Source organism: Lampris incognitus, chromosome 15 (assembly GCF_029633865.1).
Source record: "Lampris incognitus isolate fLamInc1 chromosome 15, fLamInc1.hap2, whole genome shotgun sequence".
Lineage (NCBI taxonomy): Eukaryota > Metazoa > Chordata > Actinopteri > Lampriformes > Lampridae > Lampris > Lampris incognitus.
The window spans coordinates 16,547,387-16,559,395 of record NC_079225.1 but is presented as its reverse complement, the minus strand read 5'-3'; the positions used below and the strand labels follow the sequence as shown (position 1 = coordinate 16,559,395).

General features: G+C 49.2%; 1 protein-coding gene across 2 annotated transcripts in view; it reads left to right on the top strand.

The window, feature by feature from the left end:
* The first annotated feature begins 2,420 nt into the window (after positions 1-2,420).
* LOC130124910 (beta/gamma crystallin domain-containing protein 1-like) overlaps positions 2,421-12,009 on the top strand; it is a 31,717-nt gene continuing 22,128 nt past the window's right edge. The window contains exons 1-7 of one of the 2 annotated variants that reach the window (XM_056294256.1): positions 2,421-2,579; positions 2,736-2,827; positions 3,112-4,580; positions 5,159-8,621; positions 9,294-9,476; positions 10,389-10,427; positions 11,327-11,445. In XM_056294256.1, coding sequence (XP_056150231.1) covers positions 2,780-2,827; positions 3,112-4,580; positions 5,159-8,621; positions 9,294-9,476; positions 10,389-10,427; positions 11,327-11,445 — 5,321 coding nt within the window. In that variant the 5' untranslated portion in view covers positions 2,421-2,579; positions 2,736-2,779. Of the gene's footprint in view, positions 2,580-2,684; positions 2,828-3,111; positions 4,581-5,158; positions 8,622-9,293; positions 9,477-10,388; positions 10,428-11,326; positions 11,446-12,009 lie in introns of those variants that run through there. The other variant, XM_056294257.1, reaches the window with a different exon arrangement.

Below are 12,009 nucleotides of genomic sequence, written 5' to 3'. Positions count from 1 at the left end.
TCAATGCTCTCTCTCTCTCTCTCTCTCTCTCTCTCTCTCTCTCTCTCTCTCTCTCTCTCTCTCTCTCTCTCTCTCTCTCTCTCTCTCTCTCTCTCTCTCTCTCTCCTACGCTCTACACTCAGCATGCATGGCGGCCTGAATAATGAATTGCACTGTTTGTGTCATTTACACTGTGAGAAAGATGTCAGCGTAGCTGCAGCCCACCAGACAGAGGGGCAGGTTGGTGACTGGAGGGTTGCCGTCTTATTCTAAATCTCTGGGCCAAGCCTCAAAAATCTGAAGGGTGGAGGAGGACAAGTGGGCCAACACGCCAGCCGGCCCTCGAAAGTACATGCCACAAGTGACGCACACTTCCGCCCCACTTGTTGTGGTCATCATAAATGTTGCTCAATTTATTATTAGCTGCATCTCTTTCACTTCCTTGTCAGGCTTTCAGCTTTGTGCATTCACCGTGCAGAGGCGATGGCGCGATACGTCATTGTGTCTTTGTTGTGCAGCGCTGGTGTTGTGTAGGTGCCCTGCAGGGCCATGGCGGTGCAGCACATTACGGACTGTGACTTTAAACAACAGCCGTTGAAGCAGGTGTTCAGGCCCAGACTGCTCCCTGCTACTGGCCTGCTCTGCAGCCAGCAGTAGGTTTGGTGGCAGAGCGATCTGTCAAAGTGGGGAAGAAAGAAAGAAAGAAAGAAAGAAAGAAAGAAAGAAAGAAAGAAAGAAAGAAGGGCGGTGGTTGTTTAGACATATTGACGTGTGTACAGTGCATTGACTCAGCAGCCGTCTGTACGAGTTTAACCTGCTGTTGCTTGAAAAGAGCTGAGCTGAAAAGCAGTTTTCCCGCGCGCCCCTCCACCCATCTCCCTTTACTCTGGGAACTTTGAAGAGATCATCCCTGTCAGAACGCACCCTACATAACCATCGCACCCTACATAACCATCGCAACCCTACATAGTACCCATGTGTTCAGGTCCCCCGTGTGTTCAGTCCCGTGTTGTTATGACACAGAAGTGAAGCGCAAAGCAAGGCGTTAATGTTTTACGAGGCGCAGGGAGGCAGGTTTCCATGAATAAGTCATAGAGAGAGACGGTGGGGGGGCGGGGGGCAAATAGAGAGTGTATTTGTGTCAGAGTTTTTATTAACAGATTGCTTTTTAGTTCTTTTGCAGAATGCGGTTCGCAGGACTAAACGGTAGTCTAACCCGTGCTTGTTTTGGGACCTTTTGTTAGTCGGGCGGTGGGATTAACATGTTGCACAATAACCGCCATGTGTCACCGCCGCCGCCGCCGCCGCGGGGTGTGTTGTGCTGCCTACCTGGCCGGGCCAGATTCCTCCCCACCAACCCTCAGCCCCGATCACCTGGGAACCTTCTCAGGTAACACCGCTGCGTCGCGGTGTCAACTGGCTTCCTCCGACCATGCCCCGCGCTTCGACAAAGAGCACACACGTGTTCCATTAAAGTCTGCAGTGGTCTACACTACCGTCGGTCGGCGCCGTCCCAGGTGGAGCGGGCTGCCTCGTGCTTTTCAGACCTCGCGCACAGAAACCGCCCGGGAGCGCTTCGTCGATTACGCGTGGAGATAAAAGCTCAGAAAAGGATAACGTCGTTATCATGGTAAGATCTCACGCTTTCTCTCACGCTTGTTTTGCAAGGCGCTCATACTGGGGGGGGGGGTAATAAGGCGCGTAATGGTTTTCCACTGCTTGAGGGATGAGGTCGTTTAAAACTGTACACAAATCAGGTCGGGTTTTCTCATTTTTGAGATCTTAGCCGACTTTGCATTGTTTGGTCGAGTAGGCCAACTTTGTCTCCCCCCCAAATAAAGATGCGTGAAAGATCGTTGAAAGTTTTACGGTAAATAAAACCGCAACTTAGCAACCGCCTGTGACAATGTAGTCACAAAACGCACAACATCCGGCATTTGAATAAAAAAAAAGAAAGACCAACTAGATCTTCCTCTGACGATCTTATGATAAAACACAAGTCCCCCAAGACGCACGCGTCCATTTATATCCAGCGTCACACACCCCTCCCCCTCCCCCCATGAAAGGCATTGGCTCCCTTCCCGCTGCCTAATGGCTCGCCTTTCAAACGAACGTCTCGTTTGTTGTCCCGTAAACAGGTGTGACAGGCGCTAGTTCGTCCAGCCGCCCGTCAAGTCAAACGTCGGTGGGGGTGGACGAGAAAACCGCAGCCTAAGTGCCCCCGGGGGCGGGCGCTTAACGGGTTAACGAATTCCTCCGCGCGGCACGGAAAGGCAGGCTGGCTTTGAGCTGCCCCGCCATGTGAAAACAGAGCGTCCCGAAGTAAAGCGGGCAGTGTTTCGGAGGACGCCGCGCACGCAGCTCGCAGCCGCTGCGTCATTTCCCCTGGAAAAGTTGAGCTGGAGGAGTCCCGGGTCCTCATCAGCCAGCCCGCTCCCAGCCAGACCGCGCTCGCACCGTCTGTAGGAGCGGACGGACGGACGAACGAGCGCGACCTCGGTAGCTCTTTGGCACGCGTCTAAATGCGCGTCTTTTTCAAATCACACCGACGGCTGTTCGCGTGTTGGGATGGATGACGCGTTTTCCTTGATAGCCTGAGGGTGAGTTGTTCTTGGGGTTTACACGCTTCGGGATCTGTCACTTTACAAAGGCACTTTTATTTGACTGTTTTTTATTTATTTATTTTTTTTACCAACTCGCCTTTTTCATGTCTTCATACCAGATGGGTGATTATGTTTTTGTCTTATGATCTGTAGGTGTTTGGGTTTTTTTTGTTTGTTTTTTTTTTAAACCAAAAAACATGTTCACAAGCTACGTAAAGGGTCTGAATGATATGGTTTTTTCCACGGTAAGCTTACAGGTTATAAGCATTTCTGCATGTCTATGTGATGCACGGCTGTACTAAAGGGCCCGTGATACACGTAATTTTAACCCACCCTCCTGCATCTCCCTTTCGAATGTCCCTATTTTGAGTATGCGCAGTTATTTTTCAACTTACACGCTTCACGGCAACTGAAGCGTGCCTACGTTCAGTTGACTCATGCATGTTTATTAACTGCATCGATCCACATGTGGAGAACTTTTTTTGTGAGTTATTTCTCTGCCACCCCCCCCCCACCCCCCCAATCACAGAGCCAAGAGGAGCAGCCTAGCCCCGGGGTATTTGAACGTATCGGGAGCTGGTTCTCCCCATGGAGGGGTAGGAGTCCAAAGAGTTCAACCGAAGATGCCCCCTCGACGAGTGAGGAGACCCCTGCAGACGGGGAAGAGAACCCGCAGCCTGTGAGGGGCTCCCAGGCAAAGGAACAGCAGCAAGAGGAGGAGCCGGGCCAAAGTCCCAACTCCAATCTGCTCGGTCTCTCCAGGGATAATTTCGCCAGTGAAATAAAGGAGGACGCCACGCAGTCTGCCCACAGAGACGGCCCCTTTACAGTTAACACTGAGCCAGGAGAAGGAGGTACTGAAAAGGAGGAGTTTGTGGAGCGTGGAGGGAATAGAACAGGGCAGGGCCGGGAAAGGGGAGAGAGCGGCAGCAGCAACGGTACAGCAACAGAGAGCGGGAATCCCACCTCCAAGAAGAATAGCAGTCATCTGACACATCTGTCTTCCTCTGCTGAGCAGGGGGTGCTATGGGACTCTGACCAGGCCCAAATCAAGCCCCGGACTAAGAAGCAAGCTCATGCCCAGACAGGCAAGAAACTCCACGTGTACCTGGAGGAGACCAGTGTGACTCACCGTGGCCAAGACACCGCTGCTGGAGAGGAAGTGATCTGCACTAAGGTTACGAAAAGCCTTCAGGTCATATCCAAGGCAAACGCAACAAAGAGTGTTGAATCACCCAAGGGCTCCGGTGCAGAGGGGTCACAGAATAAAAGGACAGTTTGCAGACCTGCTATTGGAGCACAGGGTCATTACAGTGCCCTGGTGGGAGTGTCATTGAAACCCCACCCACACACACCGTCAAAGCCTGAGCCTGAAACAGAGCAGACAGCAAAAGACAGCATGGGGCGTAAAAACACAAGCAAGAAAAAGACCAGGAAGATGTCACAGGGCGACTCAGGGAGCAGCTCTCAGGAGAACACGCCCTCCAAGGTCCAGCCCACACCGGTGAGCTCCCCCACCTCAAATGACACATCCACTATTCCCCCAGTCGCACGGGAGGAGACTCACCTGGGAGAAAGATCTGTAAACTCCTCCCTCAAAAATCTCCTGTCCTCCTCAACAACCTCAACAGAAGGAGGGAAAAGCAACGCTGCTTCCTCTGCTATTGGGGCAAAAACACTCACTGGCCAGCAGTCGCAAGGAACCCAGGTTTCCAACTCTCCCTCTGAAGACAGTCTGGCGTGTGTGGTGGGTGGGGTGGTGGACATGGAGGATGATGATGATAGTGCCTACAAGGTGGAGAGGAAAACTGAGACCCCAGAGTCCAAACGCAGGAGCGTGAAGGTTTCTCGCAGCGAGGTAAAGGTTTTTGCAAAGAAAGTGCTGGTGAACACTGACGCGAGTACCCAGGGAGATGGAAATGTGTCACAGAGTGTCACAGAGGCAAATCACTCCAGAGATGAAGCCAAGGTGAAACCCAACCCCGAGGTCAATACAAGGTACGTTTTGCTACTGAAGGTGACGGTGAAGGTGAGGTGGTAGATTCAGGCCAGGAGTTGCCCAGCTGTCTGTCTTTTGTTTATGAAAGAAACACTGAATCATCATATTTCAGTCAGCTACAGAACCTGTCGCAAAGTCTTCCAGTCATACATATCATGTGAAATATAGCATTTGTAAGTGATTATTGTATAATGTATAAAAACTACAACTGCAACTTGCTTATCAAGTTAAAAAAGCATTTTCAAGGAAACTGTGTTGAGAGAAAAGCCACAATTTGATCTATGTTAAAACAAAATGAGTCATTTGGCAAACAAAGAACAACCCTTTAAGCTTGAAGGAAGAGATAAAGATTAGATAAAACTTAATGCATCACACACACTCAAAAGATAATGCCAAGAATGAAGAGGTGGTGGTGCCAGTGACAGATAAGTGTTATGACGGCAGGTGTGCAGTTGTAATAAAATTTGAACTAATTTGTTAACCATCAGTCAAAATGTGCTTTAAAAGTTCGCCGTTTTGCAAAATAGGTCAAAGTGCACGTTCTAATGAAGAAATTTCATTCTCTTTACGTACACAGATTGCAGGGGCTGGAGAAAATGGATGAAGAGCCCGATACCTCTGCTGGACGGATTGCAGATAAGATCAGCCTGTTTGAGGGCCGAGCAGCGAGGGCGGGCAGGCAGACCCTCCAAAGCCCCAGGAGCGCTGATGTGTCCCCAGCCCGGAAAGTCACCGAGAGGCTGAAACCACACCTCAACAGGGAATTCGGATTACAAGATCACAGGTCAAACTCAGGGGAACGTGATGGCAGTGCCAGATCCAGTTCCGCTCCGCCTGTCGGAGAGAAGCCAAAGACGGTGAAAGAGAGAGCGAGAAACTTCGCAGAGGCAAATAAAACAGAGGACAAAACAGGATTACCGCAAAAGTCTGCTATGATAGGAATGCCCCAGAATTCCTCACCTTCCTTAGTGGTGTCTGTGTCACAGCCATCAGAACTGGACATTCAGGCTAAACTGGCTGGCAAAGATAAGACAGAGACCACAGCAAGGGCACAGATGAGATCCAAACTAGATGGGCCAGATACCAGTGCTATAGCGGCAACTATTTCTACTCCTAAACAACAGCAGACTGACACTGAAGCGATGCACAAAGAGGATCTGAAACCTACAGATCGACATTTGAAATCTAACAGTGTTGAATCAGATAGGCCCGCCAAAGTTCCTGGTGACTCAAATGAACTAGCCGGTGAGATTAGCCCTCAGGCTAAAGCTCCTGGCAAGACAGGCTCCCGCTCTAAGAAAAAGAAAAGCAGAGAGCCAGCCAGTCCCTCCAGCCCAAATAATGATATTAAAGCCCTCCAACCACCCAGTAAGCAAGAGGGCATTGCCATTGCTGTGAAAGAGGAAACAGATGGTACCACCAAGGACACAACCGTTCCCGCCAAACAGCTCAAACAGACTGACGCATTACAAACAGATCAACCTTCAGGAAGTCCATCAGATGTTGAAAAGCACTCACTCAGTGAGGATTCAGGCAAACTGGTAGATTCATCATTTAAAAAGGAGGGTGTTGACAAAGTTACAAAGGAAAAGGGGGGGCTGTCAGGAAGCTCTGTGAACAAAGATGACCACGCCAATGCTGCCATTTGTCCAACAAAGGAGCATATTGATAAAGATGCACATGTTTTAGTTCAAAAGGAGGAGGTCGCTGAGGGGAACAGCCCCTCCTTTGTTGAGAAGAGGGAAAAAGGCTCCAAAGACATCGGTAACACATTGGGCCCTCTCCCCCCACCACATTTAGATAAACAACCAATTGAGAAGCCTCCAGAGCAGAAAAGATCACCTGTGGAATATCCCCCTTCAGAAAACAAGCAGCAAGGACAATATGAGAAGAAAAACAAAGAAAAGGTGAAACGGCCTGAGAAAACGGCAAAGTCAGAGATAAAAACCTCAGAAACAACAGATCAGATGGACGATAGAGACCCAGCGAAAGTGGCACAGCCAGAAAAGAAAGATGCAGAAAAAAAACACCAGGCTGAGAAAAATGACAAAGGAAAAGCACAACAGCACACGAGTTTGGATAAAAATACCACCAAGGACCTGGCTTCAGCTTGTGGACAGGATGACCCTGACCCTGGCAGCAAGCGTGAGGCTCAGATGAGAGAGGAAACAAAGCTTGTTCAAGACAAATCAAAAACCTCATCCAAGCCCATGGAGCCTGTCACAAAGCCCCCGGAAAAGGGCTCACATCCAGATCAGACTCCTGCTCATGTAGTTGCCCAGACTAGTAACACCGGCACTGATGAAGGGCCCCAGGCAGGGCAAGCTACAAACGATTCAGAGTCAAAAACAAGTGTTAAACTAAATCGAGGAGTAGAAACCCATCCAGCAGTGGTTACAGAAAAACCGCTGCCTTGCTCTGTATCTGTGGAAAAAACAGAACAATCCGCTGATGAGTCACGCACACATGGAGCTGGTGTTGTTACAACAGAGCTCCACGGCCCAAACCACTCTGTTAAAGTTGCTGCGGCCGTTAAAGAAACGTCTGTCAAACCAGGGGACGAGACTTTGGTATCTGCCAAGCAGACTGGCGAAAAGGATAATAAGAATGAGCCCCCTAAATCACTGAAGAAACCCAATCTTACTCCTTCTTCTCAGTCTGTTAGCAGCGGGGGAGGAGACCTGAATGTTGGGAATAAAACTTCAAATCTCAACTCACTGACCTCAGAAGTGAAAAACTCGGGAGTTATAGACAAAGCCTCTCTTCACCATTCACAGTGTGAGGATTCAGAAATGACACAGACAGTGAAGAGCAAGTCAAATGCAGGCACACAAGAAACACTGCAAAACTCATCTGCCGCTGTTTCCACCACTACAGTAACTGTGGAAGAGAGGGCAGGTGATAAGAAAGTAGGCCCTCTGCTGAGTGAACCCTCACGTATTTTCAATGGTGATATCCACCCTCTCCCGCATCCCCAACCAGTCAACAATACACCAGGATCCCCTCTATGTTCAGATCAAGCTACAAGAGTGACAGAGGCCGCTAAAAGGAGCCCAGACTCTCCCAACCTAACTCTTCCATTCCTGAACAAACTTCCTCCTTCACGAGGGATAAACAGAGGCGATTTGTCGCTGCAGCGAGATGCGCCCTCCAGCTGGCTAGATGTGGACTTTCCCAAACAGAGGCTCAAAACTTCAGAGCCCAAGCTTAGCTCCTCTGTGAGTGAGAGTGACCTTCTGGACACTTCCAATGAGATGGATGATGAGGATTTCATAGAGAAAATCAGGAACCTATGTGCTCCGTTCTCTCTCCCACCACGTAAACACAGCCACCTTCGGCCGCAACAGCCCCCCTTCGCTATGCCGTCCATCAGGGAGGACCGCTTTGAGAAGACGTTTGATCCAGAGGAGTTCAAGTTTGGCTTGAGGAAGAAGAAGGAGTTCAGCACAGAGCAGAGTCCAAGCCTCTTCGCCAAGCTCCAAAGCACCGAGACTAAGGCAAACCTAAAACCCGCCAGGGCCAGTTTAGCAGACAGGAGTATGCTGCTCACAAGCTTGGACACTCGCTTTCGGCTAAGGGAGAAGACCGCTGATGATGGCGAGGAGAAGAAGAAGGAGGAGGGGGAGACGGAGAACAAAAAGGATGAGCAGTTCAAGGTGCCGTCCCGTCTAGAGGGGAGCTGTGTCCTCAGCAGCCTCTTCTCCAGCTCCAGGGGGAGGAAGAATGGAGCAGAGGCCCAGTCAGACACCACTGATTCTGGTGATGCATCGCCTAGAGAAGCCCCCTGGCTCAGCCCCCCGGCAGGATCACAACCACTCTTGACAAGAGTCACTCCTAAAGGTCCACTCAGTGAAACGCCGGCTAACCAGACTCCCGTCCCTGCTGATGGGACTGGAGCGCAGGCTGTGGTCAGTGACTCAGTTCCTCCACTTCCCTCCTTTAACGACATCAAGCTGCCCGGCTATTTAGAGAAGTACCTCCCCCGGGAGCTTGCAAAGCCAGAGCACAGCATGGAGGAAAAGGAGCAACTCAACGCAGAGGTTCGTTTAGCTTTGTATGATAATCCTTTAACAGAAAACAGAAAACAGCATGACTGCTGCATAAGTTTAAGGAAAATAATCATGATTTTCAGCATCATATATATATAGTAGGTGTAACACTCCATTGGCAGCCATTATACTGAGCAGGCTTCTGTGTGTAGCTGAAATCTAGCAATGTGAAAACTACAGTCCTGGTTTGGTGTGCTACATTGAAATAGGCTACACTGGATAAGAAAATGCAAATGCCATATAAAGACGGTGACATACGGATTATGTCCACAACTGAAGTCATTGATGGACACTTTTCCAGACAATTTCGGTGGCGTTTCAGAGACTCGCAGAAGACTGCTCAGTATTAAGGCGGCTAATGGCTATAACATGTATCTAGAGGGATAATGCTGAAAATAATGATTGTTTCCCTTTAACTTTCTTTATTTCTTTGTATTCACAATAGAAGATAACGTGCCGTGCTTTTCACAAGTGCGAACAAGTGCCTTTATTTATGCAAGCCCATTGGCCAACCTATCAGAATAATAAGGATGCATGCATAGTCCAGGAAAATAAAGCCTCACAGAAATCCCACCGTGATTAAACACATTTCTCAACCCCAAATGAATTCACTACTCTTAATGGGTACCTTGTTTAGGTGTTGGTTCTCTGTTCATGTGACAGGTGATTGGTGGGATGATGTCATTAGTCCCCGGTGGTGGAGCAGACCTGAAGATGAAGCCAGGACTCGTGCAGCCTGAAGGAGCATTGCCTCTTTTACCTGGGATTCCTCCAACCGCCACACACCCAACAATACCAGACCTCCACCAGCGTGTGGCTTACCCAGAGGCGGTGAGAAACAACAATGTGAGTGTGCCACATACAGGACTTAAAACTGCATGACATGGGGGTGTGCGGGTGGCGTGGCGGTCTATTCCGTTGCCTACCAACACGGGGATTGGCGATTTGAATCCCCGTGTTACCTCCAGCTTGGTCGGGCGTTCCTACAGACACAACTGGCCGTGTCTGCGGGTGGGAAGCCGGATGTGGGTATGTGTCCTGGTCGCCGCAGTAGCGCCTCCTCTGGTCAGTTGGAGCACCTGTTTGGGATGGAGCGGGAACTTGGGGGAATAGCGTGATCCTCCCACGGGCTACGTCCCCCTGGCAAAACTCCTCAATGTCAGGTCAAAAGAAGCGGCTGGCAACTCCACATGTATCGGAGGAGCCATGTGGTAGTCTGCAGCCCTCCCCAGATTGGAGGAGGGGGTGGAGCAGTGACCAAGACAGCTCAGAAGAGTGGGGTAATTGGCCAAAATTCGTTTGGGGAGAAAAAGGGAGGAGAGAAAAAGGGAGGGGAGGGGAGAACCCCCCCCCCCCAAAAAAAACCCAAACAAAACTGCCTGATATTTTGTTGTTGTTGTTGTCTTTGTGTGTGTGTGTGTGTGTGTGTGGGTGTGGGTGTGTGGTAACTGGGCCAGGCTATTTGATGGAAACACTGCCTTTTCTACACATTTGTCAGCACAGCTGAACTGAGTTGAACCTTTCTTAGAATTTCAATATCGGGGGTTGAAATTCAGTTTGAGCCAGAATGTAACTCATAGTCTAGCGTAGTCAACGTGGATCCATTGTGTCCTCAGAAGATAAATGAGATGCAAACTCACAAGTGAAATGAAAGGTCAGCGTATTAAACGAATGCCCAGCAACTCCACAAACAAACACCAGTTGCTTGCCATGCTCCTCAATTTTAACTGCTGTCAAACGTCTCTCTTTCCATTGCAGATAAGGGCTGCTAGAGGATTCCACCGGCGCCCTGGTAAGGTAGGCAAAGCTCTGCCCTCGTTGGGGCGAAAGAGATGAGAACCTGGATAGAGAAGTTATTGCTCTGTGCAAACATCTGCTTTTCATATTTTCTTCTGGGGGGTACAGAGACTATTGAAAAAAAAGATAGAAAGAAAGACAAAGAAATAAAACAAAAATGCTCAGCTGGATATGATTAAAACCATGAGATTCAGCGTTGCCGGTGCAACACAAAATGTGCGATTGCGTATTGCATCGTGGATTTGTAGAGAGAATGTGCTCAAAATGAAAATGCACCCAGTTGCAATTTTCAATGCATCCATGGCCTCCCATTGGGCCAATCTATTTTTGACTGAATACGGGAGAGCTCTGAGATGTTCAAGGTAACTTTCCTCTGCTCTGGTTGTTGTTGTGCAAGCAGGCCAGATGACTTCTGCATTAGTTGGATCCAAGACGAGCGGCGAAGTAGTTTCTTGATAACGACTTTGCCCAAAGGTTTCTATTCTCTTGAAATAGGGTGCAAGTGTGATCTGTAGATTAGGATCAGCAAATTGACAGCAAGAATGTCCAGCCAGCAGCCGACAAACAGGAAACTGGGGCAGTTTCCTGTTTGTCGGTTATGAAGTCGATATTGCAGGTGAACTTGGTTCAGATTCGGAAACGTTCCCCCAAGGTGAAGAATGACACAAACGTTTCATTGTTTTTTTGGGTTTTTTTTTAGTTCTCTCAGGGTTAAAGTAACCTTGTCCTCCGTACACAGGCTTTACAGATAAAATGTCTCTAGCGGGTAAGAAATGAGGGAAATTATTAACTGGCGGGTCCACCCAAGAACTAGTTGTGCGTTGAGATCTTTGTCAGGGATCATTTTGTCCTTTGGTCAGTGTCTCAAGGCAACTTCGGGCAACGTGTCTCTGTGATAGATGGTGTTGTTTGAGAACGCTCAGCGTGACGGCCAGGCCTACGAGATCTTCAGGGATGTGGACGATGCTACCTCTCTCCAGCTCTCGCCCCTCATCTCCGTGAAGGTCGTCAGGGGATGGTAAGCAGTGTTGGCTGGTAACTCTACACGGTAATGATTGGGTAGTAAGAGTAATAGCCAGATCAAGTTCTTCCTTTCGTCATCATCCATTCTAGGTATTAGATTGAGGCTGAATTTGACTAGACCTTTATCCGATCCCTCGATTGCCTCGAGTTGTTTCCTTATTTTTCACTCTTGACTTTGATGATGGAGCAACATTCATAATTATTGCCTTGCGGGAATAAAAAAACAGCAAGGCAAATGATCTTTGGGTGGGTGGAGGTATTCCAGCTGAAGGGATTTTATGGTGGGACGACAGCTTGCATTGGTCTATGTGGTCGACACTGTTTGAGCACAAGGACACAGAGGAGACCAGTCGGCCTCGAGGCATTTCATTGACTTTCAAGCATGTTCAGAACAATAAGGTCTTAAAAACGTTTTCAGGTGTCCTGGTAGCGTAGCGGTCTATTCCGTTGCCTACTAACACGGGGCTCGCCGGTTCGAATCCCTGTCTTACCTCCGGCTTGGTCGGTCGTCCCTAGACACAATTGGCCGCGTCTGCGGGTGGGAAGCCGGATGTGGGTA